We start from the raw sequence: 25,507 nt of genomic DNA, 5'->3' as shown, positions 1-25,507 counted from the left end.
AATCAAATTATTATGCTAAATGAGATTACTGCACAAAGCTTTAATCATGTCTTTGGTATGAATCTATTAAGTATTAACTATTTTATTATGTATCTCTATGAGTAGAAGTAATCCCAGTTCTATCTGTATTATATTTTTCACCTGTTTCACTGTAACTATTTCTTTTTTCTATATTAATAAATATAATTTTAAATAATAAATATAATTTTAAAAAAGAAAGGACATCAAATTATGTATGCAGAGCAAGACATACATGAACAAATAAAGGACTTTTTTCTCAAAAAAGAATGTATAGAAGAGGAAGGCATGAAAGAATGCCTAGCAGAAATACCAATTAAGAAATTAAATTGGAACATAGAAAATTTTAAAACCAAACAATAGCAATACAAGAAATTAATTACACTTTTAAAAATGGGGAAAGGATAAAGCACCTGGACCCAATGGACTGACAGCAACATATTATAAATGCTTTGAAGAAATTCTAGCAATACCTTTACAAAAGATAATGAATGAAATACAAGAGAGGAGAAATATCCCACCTACATGGCAAGAAGTGCCTATAACATTAATATATAAAGTAGGAAATGACCCAACAGTACCGCAATCGTGCAGATCCGTATCGTTGTTAAATGTGGATTATAAAATCTTTACACTATCCTGGCAGAAAGGCTAAGAAAATGTATATCAGAATTAATTCAGGAAGATCAGACAGGATTTGTGCCTCAAAGATACATGAAAGATAATACTAGATACATAATAAATGCAATAGACTATGTGTCCACCAGAGCCCGTTCCTCTGTATGAAGAACACAACCACCTCCTTGAACGACATGAAAGAAGGAAACATTTCTCAAGCGATTATGTCTTTTTATCCCTAAACATTTAGGAAAGAAGAGGCAAATCCTTCAGGCCAGTAATGGGTTAAAAAATGGAACAATAACTAAATTAAATGTGTGTGTTTTTCCATGAAAATACTATTTTCTATGTGTCACTGCAGAAATACATGGAGACAGCATTTTTATGAAGAGGAGTTCTGTATTACTCTGAATCTTCCCCTTCAGCAACCAAAAGTTGGGCTAGTGTCAGCGAGGGCATGCAATCGAACCCTGGATAGCGAGGTGACTTTCTTTTCACCTCTCCTTCCCGTGGGAAAGGGAAAGGAAGGAAGGGACAACAACCAGAGACTCGAGAAATCTCCATTTCAAAGTGACTTCCTGATTGTAATCCTGCTCTGATCTTTAGGTGTGAATTCTCTCTCTCGGTGCTGGGGAACCTCTAATGTTTTGCATTTCAAAGCTTTTACTTGTAAACATTTCTAGCTTGTGTACTCTATAAGAATGCCCTCCAAATGATTTTGCGCCATTGTAACGTTGTGTTTTCCTAGATTACTGTACTCTCCCTTTCAAATAAATTCTACTTTAACTCTCTGCAAATGTCTGGAGTAAAGTTGATGATTCTTGAGAGGCAACGGAGTCCTAGAATCTGACAGTACGTTACAATCTTGACCTTTTTGTTTTTCGGGTTAGAAGTAGTATTAGGATGTCTGTACCATCCTCGGTGCCGCTCAACACGGGAGAGGAGCTTCGGCAGACTCCAGCCGATATTGAGGTTGGCCGGGGAGAAGCGACCCCGGAACAGCGCCCACCCGGGCCGACGGAGGTTCCTGGGAGACTGACGTGGACCCCCCGACTCTCGGGAGCCGGACAGCGGCAGAGAACAGTGTTGGAGCCAGGAGGCGACTTATACCGAGGACCGCTGGCCGCCTGGTATGGAGAGGGGGAAGGTTGGAAGGAGCCCACGCTCGCTCGCACCCCTACCCTCACCGCAGAGGAGGCCACTCTGATACGCGGGCAGAACCAGATGCTCGTCCTGCAGAACCGGGACCTACAGACCCAGCTAGACACCTTACAGCGGGACCTGGCAGCTGTCCTAGGGGCGGTGAGGGGACTCGGACAGTCAGCGCAACAACCCCAAGCAGACTCGCGGCCCACTACAGGACCGCTCGTTGTTGGGGAAGCTCTCACGCCCAGACGCCCTACAGCCAGAGACCTGAAGGTATCTTTCGACGGGTCCAGTTCACAGTTGCCCCACTTCTTACTCCAAATCTCCGGCTTCATGAAGGACCAGGGGGAGACCTTTGCCTCGGAAGAAGCTCGGGTTAGGTATGTGATCAGCCTGCTGGAGAAGGAAGCGGTGGAGTGGGCAGTGACGGCGGCAGAAACTATGCCTAGGGTTTTGGCATCCCTGGATGAATTCCTGTCCGCTCTGCGACGCCGGTTCGAAGACCCCCACAGGGGAGAGAAGGCAAAGATGGCCATGCGTCGTTTGAAGCAGGGGACCCGCTCAGTGAGTGAGTATGCACAGGACTTTTTATCTTTGTCGTGCAAGATACGGGAGTGGAGCGAAGCCACCAAGGTCCAGCACTTCCGCGAAGGGTTGCGGTGGGAAGTGCTGGATGGCTGTTTGACTTTGGGAGACCCAGAGTTGGTGGAGGAGTGGATAAGTTTAGCGGCCCTGGTGGAGAATCGCAAGCTCACCCTCCAGTTCTCCAAAGATCGTCCGTCGAAGACGACCCCTGTTCCTCCAGCGAGAGGGGACAACGCAGCAGGCTCCCGGCGAGAGGGAAGGCATCGAGGGGTCTATAGTCTCGACAGGGCACGTCGGTTCAGGGAGGGAGCTTGTCTCCAGTGTGGAAAGATGGGCCATTTTGCAGCGAAATGTACCAGCACGCCGCCAGAAGGGACGAGCAATAGGGCGACCCAAGAGCGAGAGGCGACACCACCTCGGAGCCTGGAGCACAGGAGAGCGGAGGGGATGAACGGTCGCCGTGGGATGGCGGCCCTGCAAGCTGAAACCTCATCGGATCTCCACAACCGTTGTACCCGAGATAGTTTCCGAAGCCCCTCACCGGCAAAAAACGAGGACGGCCTTCTGTGAGGGAACCGGCACGGAGGGCGCCCTCGGAAGAAACCAAACCGGCTCCATCTAGGGTGAGTGACCAGGGAGAGACATTGCTGATACCTGTGGTGTTACGAAACCCCCAAGGGGGGGAACCTGTGGCTGTTGTGGCTATATTGGACTCTGGGTGCTCCCGGACCCTAATTGATCAGGCGGTGGTAGAACGTCTGAAAATTGGGACTCGAGAACTGGACCAGTCCCTACATTTCCATCAAATGAATGGGAGTGACCTGCGGGGGGGGGGGCGGTTCATTTGCGCACTCGCAAGATGTGGTTGGGGGTGGGAAATCACTGGGAACAGATCCACTTCACGGTAGTTCCTAAAATTTCCTACCCGGTGGTTCTCGGCATCAATTGGTTGGCGGGGCATAACCCGAGCATTGACTGGGAACAAAGGCAGGTGGTATTTGGAGCTCCCCAGTGCGAGAGACACAGCCGGGACGACTTACCCGGAGGCGAAGGGGGGAACGCCGCTGCTTTGGAGGCGCCCACGTTGCCCCCAGAGTATAGTGACTTTGCAGATGTATTTGAAGGGACGGATTGTGACTTATTGCCTCCTCATCGCACAACGGATTGTGCCATCGAACTGATTAAGGACATTAAACCATCCAAGGCCCGAGTTTATTCCATGAGTCCTCACGAGAAAACAGTGCTGCGAGAATTTCTGGACAAGAACTTGAAGCGGGGTTTCATACGGCCGTCCAAGGCTGCATTTTCTTCTCCCTGCTTCTTCGTGAAGAAGAAAGGTACATCGGATCTCAGACTGTGTGTAGACTATAGGGGGCTTAACGCGATTACTGAGACTAATGCTTACCCCCTTCCTTTAATCCCAGACCTCCTGAGTGCATTACAGGAGGGTTGTGTTTTCTCGAAAATTGACCTGGCGGAAGCCTACTACAGAGTCCGGATCAAGGAGGGGGATGAAGCTAAGACGGCCTTCTCTTGTTGTTATGGTTTGTTTGAATTTATGGTAATGCCATTTGGTCTGTCGGGGGGGCCATCGTGCTTCATGCAGTTAATTAATGAGATTCTACATGATCTCCTATTTAAAGGTGTGATAGTCTTTCTCGACGATTTGCTTATTTACTCCAAGGATCCCGCAGAGCACAGGGAGTTGGTGCGGGAGGTGTTGCGTCGTCTAAGGGACAATCATTTGTATGCTAAGTTATCAAAATGTGCATTCAACCAGGACCAATTGTCGTTTTTGGGTTATGTGATATCTCCCCAAGGGTTAAGCATGGATCCGGAGAAGGTGCAGGCAGTGTTAGAATGGGAACCTCCCAGAACTCGCAAACAGGTTCAGCAGTTTTTGGGGTTTGCTAACTTTTATAGAAGTTTTATTCAGGATTTCGCTCAAATAGCTTTGCCTATTACTGATTTGCTTAAAACCAAAGGGAAGGGGCAAGAGGCCACCTTTGCACAATACCAGGTGCCTTGGACCGCCAGGTGTCAGGCGGCTTTTGAAACTCTTAAGGAGCGCTTTACCTCTGAACCCATTGTGGCGCACCCAGATTGCTCCAGGCCATTCACCTTACAGGTAGATGCCTCGGACAAGGCGATGGGAGGCGCACTCCTTCAGAGGGATGATCAAGGGAGACTTAGACCCTGCGCATATTTTTCTAAGAAGTTCTCTGGCCCTGAACTCAACTGGCCGATTGGGGAAAAAGAGGCCATGGCAATTAAACATGCACTCACGGTTTGGCGACAGTTCCTGGAGGGGGCGGCCGAGCCCTTTGTGGTTTGGACAGATCACCGTAACCTCGAATCGATTTTGGGTCAGCGGAAGCTGTCCGCCAAACAAGTGCGTTGGGCGACCTTTTTCTCTAAGTTTCACTTTACCATCAAACACATGCCTGGGAAAGAAAACTGCTTAGCAGACGGACTGTCTCGCATGCCGCAATATGAGTGTCAGGTTGAGCGGCCGGTGGGTTCTCTTTTCACACGGGAACACCTGGGTTTGACTCCAGAGGGGAATAGTGCAGGAGTTCTGACCAGAGCACAAAGCCGCGCGGCGGCACAAGACTCGAGTTCGAGTCCCCCTCGAGAGGTGGTCACTCCCACCTCCTCATCCCCAGCAGTCCCCGGAGAACTTCCGACCACAACCTCTGGGGAGGGGGGGGAAATCTCCCAAATAGAGCGAGGGGACCAGGCTGAAGGGCCGGTACCCACCTCCTTGCCGGGGTCGGATGCTGCCATTCCCCGCCTCTGGGCAGTTCCAGAAAGCCTCCCGGAGGTAGTCAAGAAAAGGTGGGGGGAGGCTCTTCAGCAGGAGCGGGAGGAAGAATCTATCCCATCCCAGGTGACGGACAAAAACGGTATCTGTAAGAACAAACATTACGTGCCCAGGGAACTGAGGCGGGAAATATTGGAACGGAGCCACAGTTCAACTATAGGGGGACATTTTGGGTTTGCTAAATCCTTGCACCTAATAAGAAGACAGTTTTGGTGGCCTGGAATGCGCCAAGACATCGAGGTATTTATCAAATCCTGCCCTGTGTGCGCAACTAGTAAACGTTTGATGGGAAAGCCCCCGGGATTACTAAAGCCCCTAGAAACTCCCGAGGCACCCTGGCAAGTGATTGGGATGGACTTCATAACAGACCTCCCGTCCAGTCAGGGGAAGACTGTCCTGTGGGTAATCACGGATCTTTTCTCTAAGCAAGTTCATCTCGTGCCGTGCGAAGGGATGCCATCTGCTCACAAACTGGCTCGTTTATTCATACATACCATATTTAAACTACACGGATTTCCGAAGAAGATAATTTCGGACAGAGGCTTCCTAGAATCTGACAGCTAATTACGGTCATCCTGTTTTCTGTTCTATTGTTTCTAAGGCTTATTCAGACCAGATCTTAATCCATCAATGGGGGGAGGTGGAGAGATGCTCAGGGTACGATACCACAGACATGCTGCTTCCTCTCAGATGTTTCCAGATATCTGTGCATCTTGCAATAGCTACAATCTGCATGGTATGCACAGAAGGAAGCTTCTGAATTTGAAGAGATTTTGGATCTATAATGTGAAAATTATTTATTTATTGACATTATTTATAGTCTGCCTTTCTCATTGGGACTCATAGAATCATAGAGTTGGAAGGGACCACTAGGGTCATCTAGTCCAACCCCCTGCACAGTGCAGGAAATTAACAACTACCTCCCCCCGCAACATCCCCAGTGACCCCAACCCTCCCCCCGCAATGCAGGATCCCACAATCAAAGCACTCCTGACAGATGGCCATCCAGCCTCTGCTTAAAGACCTCCAAAGATGGGGACTCAAGGAGGGTTACACAGAGTGAGTCAATACAATGGGGTATTTTAGCAAAACAAATCTTACAATGAAACATAATAAGCGGAATCATATGGCTGAGAAACTGGTGTATTATGAGGGGTGGTTCGATTGCAACTTTAAAGAAATAAAGCGGAAGAATGATTCATATTGTTAGTAAGAGGAATAAACCCAGGCTCGTGGCTTTAACCCAGACCACCACCCCCTTCTAATTAGGTTGGGAAGGGGCTGTGGCTCAGTGGTAGAGCATCTGCTTGGCATGCAGAAGGTCCCAGGTTCAATCCCCGGCATCTCCAGTTAAAGGAACTAGGCAAGTAGGTGACGTGAAAGACCTCTGCCTGAGACCCTGGAGAGTAGCTGCTGGTCTTGAAGTGCCCGGCTGTCTCATAGAGTCCAATGAACAGACAGCAAGGAGGAGGTTAAGTTCAACAGCAAACAGTTTTTTATTTAGCTAAACACAGAGCTGGGTGAGAACCACAGATAAGGCACAGGGTTACTCACAAAGGAACAAAGGAAGGTCAGCATCATTTATGCATTAGAATGGGGCAGGCCCATAGCTGCTTATAAGCAGATTGATACACAAAAGCACCAATACACGTTAGGTGTCTACTCCACGTTAATTAGCATAGCCTATAGATATTGCCCGAAGGCGTCACTGAGCGAGTGCTTGATCTTGTGAGCTAGGAAACAGAAACCACATTCCTAAGGTTAGAGGTAATTCAAAGACAGCTTTCTCTCTACTGGTGAGAGGCAGTACCAGGCAAGCAAGTGTAATCTGTTGGCATCTTATAGTTGTGGATGCCAACGTTCCCAAACATATCTATGTGTATATATGTGTGCATATAGTATAGTTTTACACTAGCCCTTATATATTTGGGCACTACAGTCTGAGTAGACAATTCTGACTTTGATGGACCAAGGGGTCTGATTCAGTATAAGGCAGCGTCACCTGTTCGTGTGTGTTCACATTAATTGATTCGTTTAAGGCTTATTTCTCCCCTCCCTCCTCCCATTCTTGCCCAAGATCTCTGCAGGACATCTCAGCCTCACCTTAAACATACAAATTCTCCCTCCAAAGTATGAAAAGGAGAGTCCCTCTTTATTCCCTTCAGATCATCCCCCGAAAAAAAAAGGAAGGGAGAAAAGATTCAAGGGTTTACCCGGAACGGGAAATTGTTATATATGATTGTACAGGAGATTTTTGTAAGTATAATCTTTATTGATGCTTTTTTGAAAATTGCAATTGTATGAACAAATATCGAGTTTACAATTTTGTATAAAATACAGGAAGGACTGATGAAGGAACTCGAAATGATCGTCTCCTCATTGTGAAGTCTCTTCTTTCCGGATCCCTCACTTTTGGAGGCTATCTATCTACCATAGAAAGACATGTTATGTGAAAGTAACTTTATTCCATGATCTTGTACATAGTCACCTTAGGATTTTGTATATAGCCGATATGTTTGCTCTTATTGTTGGTGTATTCATATAGACACCTTGTTATTTTTGTGAATCTTTGCAGCATATAAAGTTTGTACTTTTGCACCTTGTTGTATGTTTCGCTCCTGTACTAACCTCCAGGTAGTAGCTGGAGATTTCCTGCTATTACAACTGATCTCCAGCCAATAGAGATCAGTTCCCCTGGAGAAAATGGACACTTTAGCAAATTGGACTCTATGGCATTGAAGTCCCTCCCCAAACCCCACCCACTTCAGGCTCCACCCCAAAAACCTACCACCGGTGGTGAAGAAGGACCTGGCAACCCTAGATATTATATATATATATATATATATATATATATATATATATATATATATATATATATATATATATATATATATATATATATATATATATAAATCTCACGGTGAAACATAATAAACGGAATCATATAGCTGAGAAACTGGTGTATAGTGAGGGGTGGCTGGATTGCGACTTTATTTCTTTAATAAGGGGGAAGATTTATTCATATTGTTAGTAAGAGGAATAAACACATGCTCGTTGCCTCAACCCAGAAACCGCCCCCTTCTAATTCATTCATTCATTCATTCATTCCATTCATTCATTCATTGCTTATTCCCCCTGGTCCCTCTGCCTATTCTTGCCCAAGATCTGTTCAGGAAGTCACCTTTCCTGCAGACATCCAAACAATAAAAAGGAGTCCCTCTTTAGTCCCTTCAGATCATCCCCCCACCCCCAAGAGGGGGAAGAAAAGAGGTTGGCTTTATCCCCCCCCCTCCCCCCCCAGGAAAAACTCTCTACGAAGAACTCTCACTCCTCCTTTCCTGGTCTATGCATAGACATTCCTCTTTGGGGCTCGCAAGGGCCCCTGGGAAGTGTAGTTCCCAGCTGGGGAACACCATGCACATTTACGCAGAAAATCTTCTTCTTCTGGATAAGCGCATCTGGTCTCTCGGGTGGGAAGCCGCCCCGCACGGCGGGAGGACAGCGAAGGACATTTATCCCCCGAAATAACTTCGGTTTTGCGTGGTTCTCCGGGGCTCCGGTTGATGCGGGGAACTACAATCCCCAGAAGGCCTTGCGAGCGTCGGAGGGGTCCGCCTGGCCCTTTCCGCGGGTCGGGCTCATGGCGATCGAGTCGCTGCCAACTCGTGGCGACCCTGTGAAGTCGGCATCCAAAAATTATACGGTTTTTTTTTCTTTTAGAGAGAGAGAGAAAGACCGAGAGACATTTTGGAGAGGTGGGATTGAGCAGGGACTGGTCTCTTGCTGGGGCTGCCAGGTCAACCCCTGGACACCGGCGGGAGATTTGGAGGGGGGGGGGCTAAGTTGCCAGTTCCAGGTTAGGAAACTCCTGGAGAGTTGGGGGTGGAGCCTGGGGAGGGCAGGGGGGGCCCTGGGGGGCGTGTGATGCCGCAGTCAGAGTCCCCTTTCCAAAGCATCCCTTCTCTCTCTTTTTTTTTAACAATTTTTTTATTGTTTTCTTCATTTCATTAACATATATAAAAAACATCAATTACTCAAAATCTAACAAGGTAATAAAAAGAAAATAATTATAACAATTAAAATATGAAATGACTTCCCCCTCACTCTCTTCCATCCTAACTTAAATTGTATATACTTTTGCTAACCACACTAATCCCTATCCTGTTGATTAATATATACTTATCTCATCTAAGTGTTAATTCAATATCTTTAAAGCATCCCTTTTCTCCAGGGGAGCTGATCTGGAGAGGAGCTGCAGTTCCGGGAGATCCTCGGGTCCCGCCTGGAGGATGGCATCCCTATCCCTTCCTCGTTTTCCTTGGGTGGAGGGAGAATGTGGCTGCTGCGCGCCTGCAGGAAAGGTGAGTTGATGGTTTCCAAAAACCGAACTTGGGCAAGGAGAGAATTCAAGCTCACGTGAAAGACCGGGCAGAAAGACAGACACAAATCTGGCTGGAGTTAGCACCAGGGGCACAGAGAGAAAGCTGCTTTCCTTCCCGGGCAGTATCTTTGCTCACAGGCGACTTGTGTGTTCCCACGCTTGAATGTGTTTCCTGCAACCAGTCTGAGCTTATTTTCTTTACTAACGGTAGGAATAATCCTCCTCCTCCTTTAACTCTTCAAATGTGAAATCCAACCACTCATCTGAAGTTAGTAGAAAAGAGCCAGAGTCCAGTAGCACCTTAAAGACTAACACAAATATTTTCTGGCAGGCTATGAGCTTTCGTGAGCCACAGCTCACTTCTAGCTGTATCTGAAGAAGCGAGCTGTGGCTCACGAAAGCTCATAGCCTGCCAGAAAATATTTGTGTTAGTCTTGAAGGTGCTACTGGACTCTTGCCCTTTTCTACTGCTGCAGACAGACTACCATGGCTACCCACTGTGAATCATCTGAAGTTAGGGATTCTTAGACAATATGTTTATGGCCATCTTTCTCTTCCGTCTTTTCCTTTGTATCAAATACCAAATCAGTGGAGAAGATGCATAACTGACTTGTAGTTCAAGGGTGTGTTGTAGAAACTGCAGTCATTCCCCAGCACACGAATCTCTGGAAAGGTCTCTGAGGCAGCAGGTTTGTGCTGGGTATTCAGTGCCCTGCATGCCTCGCCTGCCTGGGATGAGTAGACCTTAGGTTTGTTTGAAAAGATAGAACAAAAGACATGGTGACCTTAACTGGGCCAGCTCTCAAGTAACACAGAGCCAGGGTGGTGTAGTGGTTAAGAACAGTGGTTTGGAGCGGTGGAGTCTGATCTGGAGAACCGGGTTTGATTCCCCACTCCTCCACATGAGCGGCGGAGGCTAATCTGGTGAACTGGATTTGTTTCCCCATCCTCCACACAAAGCCAGCTGGGGGACCTTGGGCGAGTCATGCTTTCTCAGCCTCACCGACCTCACAGGGTGTCTGTTGTGGGGAGAGGGAGGGAAGGCAATGGTAAGCTGGTTTGATTCTTCCTTAAGTGGCAGAGAAAGTCGGCATATAAAAACCAACTCTTCTGCTTCTTCTCTGCAAACAAAAATGTTTAAAGCAGAAAGCTTCAGTGCAAATACGATGGCCATGTATTTCTGATGTGCAATATAGTATAGTAGATACTTGTAGGGCTGTCAAAAAAAAAAATTCGGTACAGTTCGGATTCGGCCGAATTTGGCCCTTGTGGGTTCGGTACGTGCCGAAGTCCGAACTCCCCCACTTCGGATCCGTTCAATTCGGCGGGAATTCAAAGTTCGGGGAAAAAATTCGGCCGAATAAAGCCATTAAAAACACAACCGCGCCTTTCCGCGGCTCTGGGGGGGGCATTTTTGGGCTTAGAGGTCCCAAACTTTCAGCAGAGCTTCAAAGGACGTATATTGAAAGACTCCCCGAATTTTGTAAAGATTGGGTCAGGGGGGACTGAGATATGGACCCTGAAAGGGGTCCCCCCCAACCTTAATGTGTATCTCTCAGCAGAGCTTGCCGCCCACGCACAAAGCTCCCAGCCCCGACAAACAGCTGATGAGAGCAAGGGCGGGGCAGGTGCTAAGAACTTTGCAAAGCAACACAACTGAAAAGCAACACCTTTGCAAACATGCAAAGGGCGGAGCAGGTGTGAAGAATTTTGCAAAACAATACAACTGCAAAGCAACACAAGCACGCAATGCAACACCTTTGCAACAGTGCAAATCAACACCTGACACCTGGGAGTTTGCAAACCATGGAAAGGGACAGAGGCAGCTAGCTATGCATAATGAGCAGGAGGGGGTGGAATTTCTCCTTTTGCGGACCAGGCAGATGCATTCTTTAAGTCACCATTTGAAAACCAGTTTTGAGCAAGCATCAAAATAACCTAACTGATCTTATGAATGAGGAAAAACCTGAAGAATAAAAATGAAGCCCCCTCTCAAACCAGGGAGAGAGAGACTGGAGGGGGAACACACACCCCAGGCAGAACCGGCAAAAGCCCCCTTTGGCTTCCCCCCCCACCCACAGAAACTGCTCCCTCCCCCCACACACACACAGACTCTGCTTTCCCCCCCCACACACACACAGAAAAGAAAAATTATAGATTAAAGCCCCCAAAGGGGTCTTACTGTGGCTGTCTTCTGTTCCAGCAGGAGGGGCTGGGAGGCTGGGTAATCCAATATGATTCCATTTGTATCCAATATAAGATCCATATGTATGCATCTCTCGAGGGTGATCCATTCATCCCAATAGGGAAAAGGGGAAAGCCCATATCTCGGGGGCCCCTGACCCAATGTTTACAAAACTTGGGTGGTCTCTTAAAAAGCCTTGACTGAAGCTCCGCTGAAAGTCTGGAGTCGGCACACCCAAAAATGCGCCCCCTGCAGCCACGGAAAGAGAAAACGGGGGGAGCCGATATTTCAGCCCCCACTGAACCCATCTTTACAAAACTCTTAAGAGGGATTCTCTGAAGCTATGATAAAAGTTTGGGGGCTGAACCCCAAAAAAAGCGCCCCCTGCAGCCACGAAAATGGAAAAGGGGGGAGAGGAAAAAGGGGTGGAGCCCATATCTCGGAACTCCCTGACCCAATGTTTACAAAACTTGGGGGGTATCTTAAGAAGCCTTGTCTGATGCTCCACTGAAAATTTGGGGTCGGCACACCCAAAAATGCGCCCTCTGCAGCCATGGAAAGAAAAGGGGGGGAGCCCATATCTCGGGACCCCCTAACCCAATGTTTACAAAACTTGGGTGGTCTTTTAAGAAAACCTGTCTGAATATCCCCTGAAAGTTTGGGGTCTGTACCCCAAAAAATGCGCCCCCTGCAGCCACAGAAAGGAGTGAATGTGCACAAGCACCCCCTCACACACACATGAGGATTTCCCCCTCTCTCTCTCTTTCCCCGGCCGGCCGCACATCAGCTGATTCCTCCAATATTCAATCCTGACTGATTGGCCAGAAGGAGACCCAGCTTGGCCACCGATTGGCCGGGGGAGGAGAATGCTGCTTACTGAAGGTTATGCTGCTTACTGACGGCCCCGAATTGGCCGAATTTATTCGCGAACTCCCGAACTCGCTGAATTCGGCCCCCCCGGTTGCCGGCCAGTTTTGAGTTCGGTTCCTCCCGAACTAAAAACCGCCGAATCAAGGGAAATTCGGCTGATTTTCAGTTCGGGCCGAACCGAATTGACAGCCCTAGATACTTGTACAGTCCATAGGGTGTCTTTTTAACATTTAATTGAACTCAAACTTTAAGTCAATTTGGCCCACAGCAGCCTAGAGCTGAGCAATTTTCTACTGGTTTGATGTATTGCATTATTTTAATGAAGAGGCTGGCCTATAGGATTCTTCCTTCTTTCTTCAGTGCTCAAGGCAGGAAAATATTATCAACTGGGCCATATTTTCTCCTTTCAGAGGCCCCCAGTGTCCTTTAAGGAGGTAGCCCTGACCTTCACAGTTGAGGAATGGGCTCTGTTGGATCCAGGCCAAAGAAAACTCTACTGGAAGGTTATGCAGGAGAACTACGAGATCGTGGCCTCTCTGGGTAAGGATCTGTTCCCTTTTATGATGAACATGGAAGGGAAGGGATGGCATCTTCCTTTGATCCTGTTTGATTTCAGAAGTCTGAAAGTTCTGGTTCCCTTTCTCATGCAAGAAAATAGAAGTGAAGAAAGTCCAGAATTTCTTCATTTGGTCTCTCATGCAGTGGGCCATCCTATGAAGCTACCCCACATAACACCAGGGGAGACAAGAAACCTTCTCAAATCTTGGTCTTGTTATTCCATTTGGTTTTTGTTGTTGCAGGGAACCACATTTCCCAGGAGGACTTGCAAGCATCAGATTTGTCCACCCTGTCTTTTCTCGGTGTGGACAAGGTGGTTTTTGCTGGAGAGAGAGAAGGAAATTTGGGGAACTTGGAATGCAGCAGGGACTCTCTTTTTCCTCATTTCCCCTGGCTGGAAGGAGAATTTGGCTTTTGCACGTTCGCAGGAAAGGTAGGTTTTTGATTCCGTAAGGAGATCTTGAGCAAGAATGTGGGAGGGGAGAGAAGAGACGTGCAAATGGGATGACCGGAAGAGAGGTGCAGAGCCTGAGAGGCAGGAAAGGGTTGACTGGAGGGAGCCCTGAGAGAGCAGCTTCCCAGGCAAGATCTCTGCAGAGGGGGTGGGGAGGGCTTCTGTTCCCACACACTTGACTGTGTTCCATGCAACCCGCCTGGGTTCATTTTATCCTGAACGGCTAGACGACCCACTGGTGTGATCCAGCAGGGCTTCTCTTCTCTTCCACCTTCCTGACTTCTAGGGAGTAAAGTTTCCATTGCATACTAGCAGACAGATGTTCTGGAGGTAACCTGGGCCAGATTTTTCCAATTCCCATCTTTCTAGCATTGCAGCTCCCACAATCCCCCTGAAGCTGAAGCCACTGAGATGATGCAGTAGCTTACTTCTAGTTCAAACTGGAGTCAGTCCACAATGCTCAAAAATATCTGGAATCATTTCTGAGGCAGCAGGTGTGTGCTGGGTGTTCCGTGCCCTGCATCCATTACCTGTGAACCCCCAAGGATCACGACCGGGAGTGGATAGGCCTTGGGTTTCTTAGAAAAATGACATGGTGACTTTTGCCATGCCAGCTTGTTTACAGAGCTGGATGCAAGCTTTAGAGTAATACAGAACACTTCTGCAGACAAAAACGTTTAAAGCAGAACCTTTCTGTACAGATACAATTTCCATGGACTTCAGGGATGGCATGTGCAAGATAGTATACTAGATTCTGGTACAGAGTTATTTTTATACAGTATTCAACAGGGCTCTCGTTTTCAGTGAATGTGACCATCAGAAGTCCAATTGTGTGCAGTTTTCTGAGTTTGTGTTTCTCGCAGGCTTTCAGTGTATTATGCCTGACAGAGGCTTAAATCAACTACAACAATTTGACTTGTCATCAGTTTGATATATGGCTCTCCAGTGGGATTATTCTTTCTTTCTTGAATGCTCAGGGACAGAAATAGATGATCAACTGGGCAATCTTTTCCTCTTTTAGGGATCACCACCATCCTTTGAGGAGGTAGCCCTGTCCTTCACAGCAGAGGAATGGGCTCTGCTGGATCCAGGCCAAAGAAAACTCTACTGGGAAGTTATGGAGGAAAATTACGAGTCCGTGGCCTCTCTTGGTAAAGATCTTTTCCCATTTATCATGAACTAGGAAGAGGGGTGGCGTCTTCATTTGCCACGGAGGAGAGAACAAAGCTCCCACACCAGAGCTAGAAAAAGAAAGCATTAAATACTTTGATGCTGTCAAAAGAAATCTGTTGATGCAGAGGCCTCTGATTGGGAGAGATGGAGGTTCTTGCCATCAAATCCCTGCAGCTCCTGTTTTCTTCTTCAGCCTTTCTGTGTTGACAGGGAGTGGATCCCCCACAGTGGATCCCTTTGCTTGTATGCCTGAGGGAGGAGAAATGGCCTTCTTCAGGGGCCTTTGCTCTAAGGCAGAGCTCCTCTTTTGCCTGTTGAAAGTCCTTGGTTCAATCCATGGCCATTGAAAGGGGGGTTAGATAGGGGGATCTTTGGTAGCAGGGCTGGGAGAGGCCTTTGGCTGAGGCCCCTCTGGAGGCACCACCCCTTGGAGTAGAATCCTTTGGAACTCATAATTGATTCCAGGCCCCTGCAGTGGAGAGAGGGACAGAAATACTGCCTGAGGAAGAACCACAAGGACATGGAAGACAGAGAAAGGAGGGCATGGGGATATGAAGAAATGGAATTGGAAAGAAAAGGAAGGTGTCGGTCAACAGTGACTTTCTGCTGAGGGGCAGGGAATGTCATATGTCCAGGCCTGACCCCTTGCCCGAGAGGTGTGTTTCTTGCCAGGGGCAAAGTTTAAAGATATTGGGAAAAACCTTCACAAGCATTAAGGCAGGCTATGAAGTTCTCAAGAGGAATATTGTCGAAGGCTTTCACGGTCAGAGTTCATCAGTTCTTGTAGGTTATCCGGGCTGTGTGACCGTGGTCTTGGTATTTTCTTTCCTGATGTTTCGCCAGCAGGAGAGACACTGTCCTTCAGTGTTACTCCTCTGAAGATGCCGGCCACAGCTGCTGGTGAAACGTCAGGAAAGAAAATACCAAGACCACGGTCACACAGCTCGGATAACCTACAAGAACAGATCTCAACAGGAAGTTTAAGGGAATGGGGCCACATGTGGTGTTCTTCTCTCTCCTTCCTGTCAGAGGAAGAGGAGTTACCACAGGAACAGAAGATAATGGAGGTGAACCTGACTGAGCTTGTGGAGCTGGCAGGAGCGATTTGGACTTTGGGACCATGGGCTAGGTTTTCTGGAAGATGGCTTATTAGCACACAATGGACTTTAGCGATCAAGGTTGGGGGGAAGTGTGTTTGGCAGCAACGTGGGGAGATTCGGGGGGAAATGTGTTTGGCAGAAACGTGGGGAGATTCATCAAGAGGGCTTTAAACTGACACCACAAGGGGAAGACGATGACCAACACAGGGATTTCAGTGAAGGAGAGAAAACAGCAGAGGCCCACCAGGGAGGGGCAGGTCAAATGGAGCCGAAGGGTCGGGACTTCAGGTGTCTATGTACTAATGCCCAAAGCTTGGGCAATAAGAAGGAAGAGCGTGAGCTTCGAATGCAGACAGAGGGGTATGATTTAGTAGGCATTACAGAGATTTGGTGGGTTGATTCCCATGACTGGAATGTAGTAGTGGATGGATATGAGTTATTCAAGATAAACCAGAAGGGTCAGAGAGGAGGCGGAGTGGCACCGCATGTGAGGAGAGGATTTGCTTGTCAGGAAATATGGGGGGAGGTGGGTGACAGCCCAGTGAAAAGTATCTGGGTGAGGATAAGGAAAGGAAGGACAAATAGTATTGTGGCTGGAGCCTGCTGCAGACCTCGTGACCAGGGTGAGGAGGTAGATGCTGCCCTCTTTGAGCAGCTTGACAAGGGTACCCAGGCAACGTGACCCTTGTGGTTATGGGTGACTTCAGCTGCCCTGATGTGTACCGAGAGACAAACTCTGCTAAGCGTCCACAGTCACGCAACTTCCTGACCTGCCTGGCCAACAGCTTCTTTTGAAATTCTGCTGAGGGATGCCTCTGTGCTGGCTGGCTGCCAACTCCTGCTGTCAGGTGACAGCGTCTGTGGAGCACTGAAAAAAGAAGACGCTGTCAGGGCTTGGAGGTTGCAGAGGGTAGTCAGGAAAATCCAGTCCGTAGTTCAGAATGCCAGAAATCAGAGCCCGTATCTTGCTAAATCAGAATCCACACATGTAGTCAAGTAAGCTATGAGGAAAGATTGAAGGAGCTGGGTATGTTTAGCCTGAAGAGGAGAAGACCGAGAGGGGATATGATAACCATCTTCAAGTACTTGAAAGCCTGTCATAAAGAGGAGGGTGCCGAGTTGTTTTCTGTTGCCCCAGGAGGTCGGACCAGAACCAACAGGTTGAAATTAAATCGAAAGGGTTTCCGTCTAGACATTAGGAAGAATTTTCTAACTGTTAGAGTGGTTCCTCAGTGGAACAGGCTTCCTTGGGAGGTGGTAATCTCTCCTTCCCTGGAGGTTTTTAAGCAGAGGTTAGATGGCCATCTGTCAGCAATGCTGATTCTGTGACCTTAGGCAGATGATGAGAGGGTAGGGCATCTTGGCCATCACTAGGGGTGTGCGAGGGGGAGGTAGTTGTGAATTTCCTGCATTGTGCAGGGGGTTGGACTAGATGACCCTGGTGGTCCCTTCCAACTCTATGATTCTATGATTCTAAGCCTGTCCAAGGTCAGAGAGAGTCATTCAGAGTGAGAGTCAGCGGGTTGCAAGGTACATAAAACGTTGCTGAGCTTCCTCATCACTCCTCTTCCCAGCCACCTCTTTGCTAGCGTGGCTGCCTAAGCTTGTCTTCATCCTGCAAAGATTCCCCACACTGTGACTCCAGTCTGCGTCGGTATGCTTCAAGCCTTGCACTATTCCTTTCAGTTACTAATGCCTTTCTCCGTCACTGCCTCTACCTGTCAGCCCTTGACAATTCCTTTTGTGAGTCAGCAGTTTGAGGGCTAGCACCTGGGCTACTGTGTCCAGGCTCCCTGCAGGACGGGAGGGGTCCTGACTAGCCTTCAGGCTGCGAGTCTGGCAGAGGCTCTGGGAGGTCAGCAGCCCGAGAGCTGACAGCGGGGCTGTTACTCTCCTTGCAAGGCTGGGATGGATCTGATGCCCCTTCGGGCTGCGAAGCCTGATGTTGGTCCAGCAGGGCTGGATCCATCTGGTAAAGCACTTCCTCTGAGGATGACTCATTCCTCTGGCACATGACAGCCTCCCACCAAAAGACAGACAGGCATATCCCTCTCTGAATGTAGTCGAGACCCCAACCTTGGTTGCTCTGCTTGTCAGCCCCATAACTCACCTCACTTGCAGTATTGTTTGTTAGGGAGGCCCTTCTAGTTACATGGAAGGATAGGCTAAGTGGGGCCCGAACTAGAGTTTCTCCTTGGCGTCCTCTTCCACGCTCCGTAAGGCCACCACCTCCTCATTTGACCAGGGAGCTGGGTGACGTGAAGCAGACTGGAAGACAACTACAGGGACATTGGCAGGAGAGTTAGGGGAGGGGCTGTGGCTCAGTGGTAGAGCGTCTGCTTGGCCTGCAGAAGGTCCCAGGTTCAACCCCCAGCATCTCGAGTTCAAGGGACTAGGCAAGTAGGTGATGTGAAAGACCTCAGCCTGAGACCCTGGAGAGCCACTGCCAGTCTGAGTAGACAATACTGACTGGGATGGACCAAGGGTGTCTGATTCAGTATAAGGCAGCTTCATGTGTTCATTTGTGAGATGGAGGATGAATCAGACAGGGCGCGTCAAAGAGCCTATTTGCAGGCCTATGAGGAAGCAGTGATGGCAGCAAAGAAGACTTTCTTCTCTGTCACCATTGCATCAGCAGAATCTGTCCAGCTCAATTGTTTAAATTGGTTTAGACTTGATAACACCCAAGTCTGACTCTGCCACTGATGAAAATTTGGCCTCAAACTGTGATGTTTCTGCAGAGTTCCTTGCTGATAAAATCTGTCTCCTCCATTCCAACTTGGGAGGCTGCGTTGAGTGCAGATCTGGTACCCGAGGTGTAAGAACTGCCTGCTTGTCCTTCTGTTATAGATAGTTTCACGTTGATCCTGCCTATGGATGTTGACTAAACTGAGGCTATCGTATTTTGGTCACATCATGGGAAGACATGAGTCGCTATAAAAGACAGTCATGCTAGGGAAAGTTGAGGGCAGCAGGAAAAAAGGAAGACCCAACACGAGATGGATTGACCCTATAAAGGAAGCCACGACCCTCAATTTGCAAGACCTGGGCAAGGCTGTTCAGGATAGGACATTTTGGAGAACGTTGATTCATAGGGTCACCATGAGTCGGAAGCAACTTGACGGCACTTAACACACACATGGATGCTGACAGGGTCCTTTGGAGCGTGAAGGCCACCAGTTGTGGTGTGGACCCGTACCCATCCTGGCTTTTAAAATATTGCTGGGAAAATGTATTGGAGCCATCAGTGAACATCTTCAGTTCCTCCCTAATTGAGGGGGCTCTCCCTAGGCCTTTGAAGGAGGCAGTTACTAGATGTGTGCTCAAAAATGTTCATTAGTTAGGGATGAGGTGGCCGATTACTGGCCAGTCTCTGAGTTATCGTTTCTAGGAAAAGTATTTCAGCATGTGGTCACTCCGCTGTTTCCTGGTTGATGCGTTTCAGTCTGGGTTCAGGCCTGGGTTTGGTACCAAGACAGCTTTAGTTGCACTTGGTTTAAAGTTGCACAGGGGACAGCCTTCCTTATTGATACTGTCACACCTCTCAACGGCCTTTGGCATCATTCCCCATTCCATTCTTATCCCCCGCCCGGAATGTGGAGTTGGTATTAAGGGTGTAGCCCTTTGGAGGATTCACTGTTTTCTCCACTGGAGAAGCAGACTCAAACTGGGTGGCAGGTTTCTTATGGAGTGCCATAGGCCTCTATTCTCTCCCCATGAGGCCACTGAATAAAGTTGTCTGGGGGTTTGGGGTGGGCGTCACCAATATGCAGATGACACCCAGCTCTCTTATTTTATTCCCCAAGCCTCCATAAGCATTCGTCTTGGTTGTGGACAGTTGGTTAAGGCAGGACAAACTGACTCTGAACCCAGACAAGACTGAAGTAATGCTGGTTGGGAAGGTTGATATAGAGGGACTGAATCAACTTGTCCTAGATGGAGAGATGTTGTTGTTTTTTCAGAGCAAGTGAAAAGCTTGTGCTCATGGACCTTGCCTTGCTGTTTGAAAAGCAGGTTGGCACGGTGGCCAGGAGAGCCTTCTGTCAGCTGCATCTGATTCTCCAGCTTTCCTTTTATCCAGACTCAGCCCATCTGGCCACACTGATGCGTGCTTCTCTCACTTCACTGTTCAATTACGACAATGTGCTCGATATGGGGCTTCGCTTAAAGTCAGTCCGGAAACTACAACTGTTTGCTGCTTTAAGCCTGACTTTGTTGGGAAAGGGCGAGATGCAAATTGGATTAATAAGAATTAATTAATGAATAATTAATAATGTTTTAAAATCCTACACATTCAGTTCCAGTTGGCATCCCTATCACAGTAACAAGCAATGGGGGACACCATCAGGAAAGGTGAAGAGGGTAATAGAAAAGAGGAAAGAAAACAGTGAAGCAAAGGGGAGGCAGAAAGACTAGCTAGTGTGGAACCATTGCTGTCCTCAACCATGGGCCTGGCAGAACATTTCAGTCTTATAGGCCATGTGGAACTGGGCCAAGTCCCTCACATCCCAGATCTCATTGGATAGTGAGTTCCTCTAGGCCGGAGCCAGGGCCAAAAAGGCTCTGGTCAAGGGCAGCCGGACATTGGTGGGGAGGTCACAGCAGAGTGACAAGATTGTATCTGCAAAACGGCTCACAAAATCCTCGCAGCTAATTGCCGAATCGCTAACATTTCTGGAACCCTCGGAGAGGGAAGTCAAAGACCTGATCACCCTAAATAATTGAGTTGGGCACGAGCAAGCGGATGCAATGGAAGCCACATAGTAAGTTTTCTTTGTGGCATTCACTGCCATCTCATAGGATCTCATAAATTTTCTAAAAGATGTTATTGTAACTTTTTCATGAATACGGTAACTTTTTCATGAATACGCTGCCAAACATGCTCAAACAAGCTCCCGCTACTTCATCTGTAGTTCCATAGTATACCATGGGGCCAACTTAAGACAGGAGCAAAGAGGACATCGGGGAGCAGTCTCGTCCATAGTTTCAAAAAGACATCAATGCCAGTCATGTATCAGCACATCTAATGAGTTGACAGGGGGTATTGGATCCTGCAGAGCATTCTGGAAACCAATTGGATCCATGAGTCTCCACAGGCAAACAAAAATCTGCTTGCTGCCTTTGCAAGGAGGGGCTGGGAGGCTGGCCTTCAGGGCAAAATGGTCGGACCACGGCACTCTTATCTATAATCAGTCCGTATTCACATACATTTCCACTCAGCAATATCACTTTTCTGAGTAGATCTGACAATCGGACCCAGAATACCTGCTTTGAACATTACCCGTTACAAAGATAAATTCAGCATGTAGTCTGCTTGATGTATGGGACAGTTAAGAGAGCACTGCCATAGAACATACTAGGTCCAAAGCATCTGGTTGGCCACTGTGTGAACAGATTGCTGGATTTGATGGCCCTTGGTCTGATCCAGCATGGCCTTTCTTACTTACTTTAATTATATTGTTTGTGTGGCCCTGAACAATGTCACACTGAGATGAAAATAAAAGGAAAATAAAAAAATCAGGGGCGGGGAATGTCAGGCCCAGGGGCCGTTTAAGGCTCGCGAATCATTTGGTCTGGCCCTTTGTGGGTACTGGCAGATCTCTAGCTCAGAAGGATCTAAGACTGGCTATCCACCCTCTCCCGCAGACAGGAATAGCCTCCATTCAAGGCGGATGTGAGTTTGTTTTGCCGAGAAGAGGAACTTTTCCCCCTCTTGCCGAAGAGTTGTTAGCTATGGAGCTGCTAGGACCGCCCAAGAAACTGTGTTAACCCTTTCCCACCCGGGCCATGGAGTAACGTATTCTCTCTGTACTACAAGAGGCTGGGGGCAGAAGTGGTGACAATAGGGGGGTTAAAGGGGGCAGGGCCAGAATGCCCGGGAGGGGGGCATGTTCTTAGCCAGTGTGTCCTCATAGAATCATAGAGTTGGAAGGGACCGCCAAGGTCATCAAGTCCAACCCCCTGCACAATGCAGGAAATTCACAACTACCTCCCCCCACACACACACCCAGTGACCAGAAGATGGCCAAGATGCCCTCCCTCTCATCATCTGCCTAAGGTCACAGAATCAGCATTGCTGACAGACGGCCATCTAACCTCTTCTTAAAAACCTCCAGGGAAGCTTACCACCTCCCGAGGAAGCCTGTTCCACTGAGGAACCGCTCTAACTGTTAGAAAATTCTTCCTAATGTCTAGACGGAAACTCTTTTTTTTTTTTAATGTTTTTATTAAATTTAGAATTAGAGGGGGATACAGAAGAAAAAGGGTAGGGGATGCATAAAAAAATACATTAAATACACAAATATACTGTTTTAATATATCTAACACTACCACCTTGTAAATTGAGGAAAGAGTTAGGAAAGGAAAAATGATATTAATTACATATCATTATGATAATATCTTGCATTAACTACCCCTGTTTGTAAGTCTTCCCTCTTTTTAATCTAGTGATGGATTAATTCGAAGATATCTTTTATCTAGTGTTTTTCATATAATCATAAAAAGGTCTCCACCTCTCGTGGTTCTGCTCTCTTGTGATATCTTTTAGATAGTCTGTCAGATGAGCCATAGTGATATATTCCAGGGATTTATCCAGCCATACTTGCAGTGTTGGGATCTTATTCGTTTTCCAAAGTGATGCTAAAGCCACTCTTGCTGCAGTTGTTAGATATTTTACTACAATCTGTTGATCCTCGTTCATGGAAACTCTTTTGATTTAATTTCAACCCGTTGGTTCTGGTCCGACCTTCTTGAGCAACAGAAAACAACTCAGCACCCTCCTCTATATGACAGCCCTTCAACTACTTGAACATGGTTATCATATCCCCTCTCAGTCTTCTCCTCTTCAGATTAAACATACCCAGCTCCTTAAACCTTTTCTCATAGGACTTGGTCTCCAGACCCCTCACCATCTTTGTTGCCCTCCTCTGGACATGTTCCAGCTTGTCAACATCTTTCTTAAATTGTGGTGCCCAAAACTGAACACAGTACTCTAGTTGAGGTCTAGCCAGAGCAGAGTAAAGCAATACCATCACTTTGCGTGATCTGGACACTATACTTCTGTTGATGCAGCCCAAGACTGCATTTGCCTTTTTAGTTACCGCATCACATTGCTGACTCATGTTCAGTGTTTGGTCTACTAAGACCCCAAGATCCTTTTCACACACACTACTGCTCAAACAAGTCTCCCCCATCCTATAATTATGCATTTGATTTTTCCTACCTAAATGCAGAACTTTACATTTGTCTTTGTTGAAGTGCATTTTATTAGTTCTAGCCCATTTCTCCAGCCTGTCAAGATCATCCTGCATCTTGGCTCTGTCTTCTACCGTATTTGCTACCCCTCCCAATTTAGTATCATCTGCAAATTTAATAAGCATCACCTCTATTCCTTCATCTAAATCATTTATAAAGATGTTGAACAACACAGGGCCCAGCACAGATCCCTGAGGAACTCCACTAGTCACTTCTCTCCAAGTGGATGAGGAACCATTTGTCAAAGAGCTCCAACCAGCCTCCACCAGTTGGGCTACTTTGGTTTGATCAAAAGTTTCCCAAAAAGCAAAACACTGAACTCCAGGCTTGCGCCCCAAGTCCACCATCCCTGAAGCAAAAGTTAAGCCTCCAGGCAAGAGTTCAGGGCAACCCTTACCGAGCTTCAAATTCAGTGCAACGCTTACCCTGCAAGGTAGAGGCCTTGCTAGGGAAAAAATTACACTTCCAAAATGTCTTAGGTTTTCTGGTAGGTGGTTTCACACTCACACGCACAAGGCACTTCGATTTAGGCTTGGAATCCCAGAGTCATAAACACAGCCAATTTAAAAAGCTAATGATTTATTTTTTAAGATTTCTGCTGGTTACAGGAAAGAAAAGGCTCATGAAGTTTTAAGCAAGAAAATAACAAAATGATTTAGCATAGCTAACTCATACAATATTTCAGTTTCTAATATTCAGTAGATTGGCAAGGCTTCTCAAAAGCAATGTTTCAGTAGTTACCAGTTTCAAGAGTTCTTTCAGCATACAAGAGTTTCAAAAGGTTGTCCAAAGGTTTCTCCAAAAGGTCAGCTTGACCAGAGTTTTCCCCTCAAGGGCCAAAATCAAATGGGTTCTGATGCCGCCAGCACAGCTCTCCTGCTGTACCCCAAAGTGTGCATGATTTGCTCAGGACTGGTCTGTCCTTATATTTGTTTTCTTAATGGCATGAGCTCATAGAGGCCAATTGAGAAAACGAAAGTACTTAGCTGTTAATTAATCACTTGGTCAGAATGCTGACTCACTAATTGATGCATTCAGGTGGTGAAACCTGCAGAACTCCCTGCACCTGAATGTCATCACAAACATTAAGATAGACCGTGATAACGCATGGCCTTGCATTCCAGAAAGGGGAGAGAAGGCCTTAACGAGCACCAGCTGGGGCCTACTTTGCTCCCTCCACAAAAGCAGTTTTCAAAAGGAAACTATTTTACTGTTCACAAAGTCCCAATATCATAAAAATCACAGGCCTCCAGGCCTGAACCAAGGAAATCATGAGACCCAAGAAACTGAGGGACCATTAACTAGCGCTCTTTGGGTACAGTCTGTCAACCAGTTGCAGACCCATCTAACATTAATAGGATCTAACTCACATTTTCCCAATTTGTCAACTAGAATACTATGTGGAACCTTATCAAAAGCCTTACTGAAATCTAGATAAACTATGTCTACAGCATTCCCCTGATCCAGCAAGGTAGTAACTTTCTCAAAAAAGGAGATAAGATTAGTCTGACATGACTTATTCTTTTTTTTATTATTAATTTTTTATTGCATTTTTATAATAAATCAAAACACAAAAAAAAGAAAAAGAAAAGAAAGTATACATATAAAAAGGAAAAAAATACATATACATATATAGAGCGTAAGATTCTGTTATACATTGTTATTCATATAAAACTATATTTTACGCCCTAGATCGAAAAACCCTCCCCCCACCACTGTGCCCATCACCAATGGACTTCCGATGAGGTGTCATGACAAAGATTAATAAATCACATTGTTATAGATTAGTTAAAATCACATTATACTATAATTCGTTAACTAAATTTTTAAGATCCGTTTTTGCCGATTTATCCCAATATGCAGTGGCCTTTGACCATGTAATTTTAAATTCCTCCATATCTTTACCATGTAAAGATGCTGTAATTTTGGCCATCCGCATATACATCCATAGTTTCTCTCTCCATTCTTTAATTGAAGGTTTATTTGTTTGCTTCCATTTTTTAGCAATTGTAGTCCTTGCAGCTGCAAAACTATATTGACATATGACTCTGTCAGCTTTATCCAGATCTTTTTTTGGAATGCCCAATAAGCAAAAGGCGGGATCTCTCTCAATTTTTACTTTAATCAAATTGTTAGTCTCATTCCAAACTAATTGCCAAAATCTCCTAATTTTTTTACAATACCACCAGATATGCATAAATGTACCTATATCGGTACCACATTTCCATCAAAAAGCTTTATAATCTTTTTTCATTTTACTTAATAATGCTGGAGTTATGTACCATCTATAAAACATTTTATATAAGTTTTCTTTTATTTCATTCGAGATTGTAAACCTAAA

General features: G+C 46.7%; 1 protein-coding gene across 1 annotated transcript in view; it reads left to right on the top strand.

Moving 5' to 3' along the window:
* Window positions 1-14,680, top strand: part of LOC130493321 (vomeronasal type-2 receptor 26-like) — a 31,855-nt gene extending 17,175 nt beyond the window's left edge. The window contains exons 6-8 of the mRNA XM_056867039.1: window positions 1,708-1,938; window positions 13,038-13,167; window positions 14,661-14,680. Of these exons, the coding sequence (XP_056723017.1) occupies window positions 1,708-1,938; window positions 13,038-13,167; window positions 14,661-14,680 (381 nt within the window). The remainder of the gene's footprint in view (window positions 1-1,707; window positions 1,939-13,037; window positions 13,168-14,660) is intronic.
* The last annotated feature ends 10,827 nt before the right edge of the window (window positions 14,681-25,507 follow it).

Source organism: Euleptes europaea, chromosome 1 (genome assembly GCF_029931775.1).
Source record: "Euleptes europaea isolate rEulEur1 chromosome 1, rEulEur1.hap1, whole genome shotgun sequence".
NCBI lineage: Eukaryota > Metazoa > Chordata > Lepidosauria > Squamata > Sphaerodactylidae > Euleptes > Euleptes europaea.
This window is presented reverse-complemented; position numbering and strand designations above follow the sequence as displayed.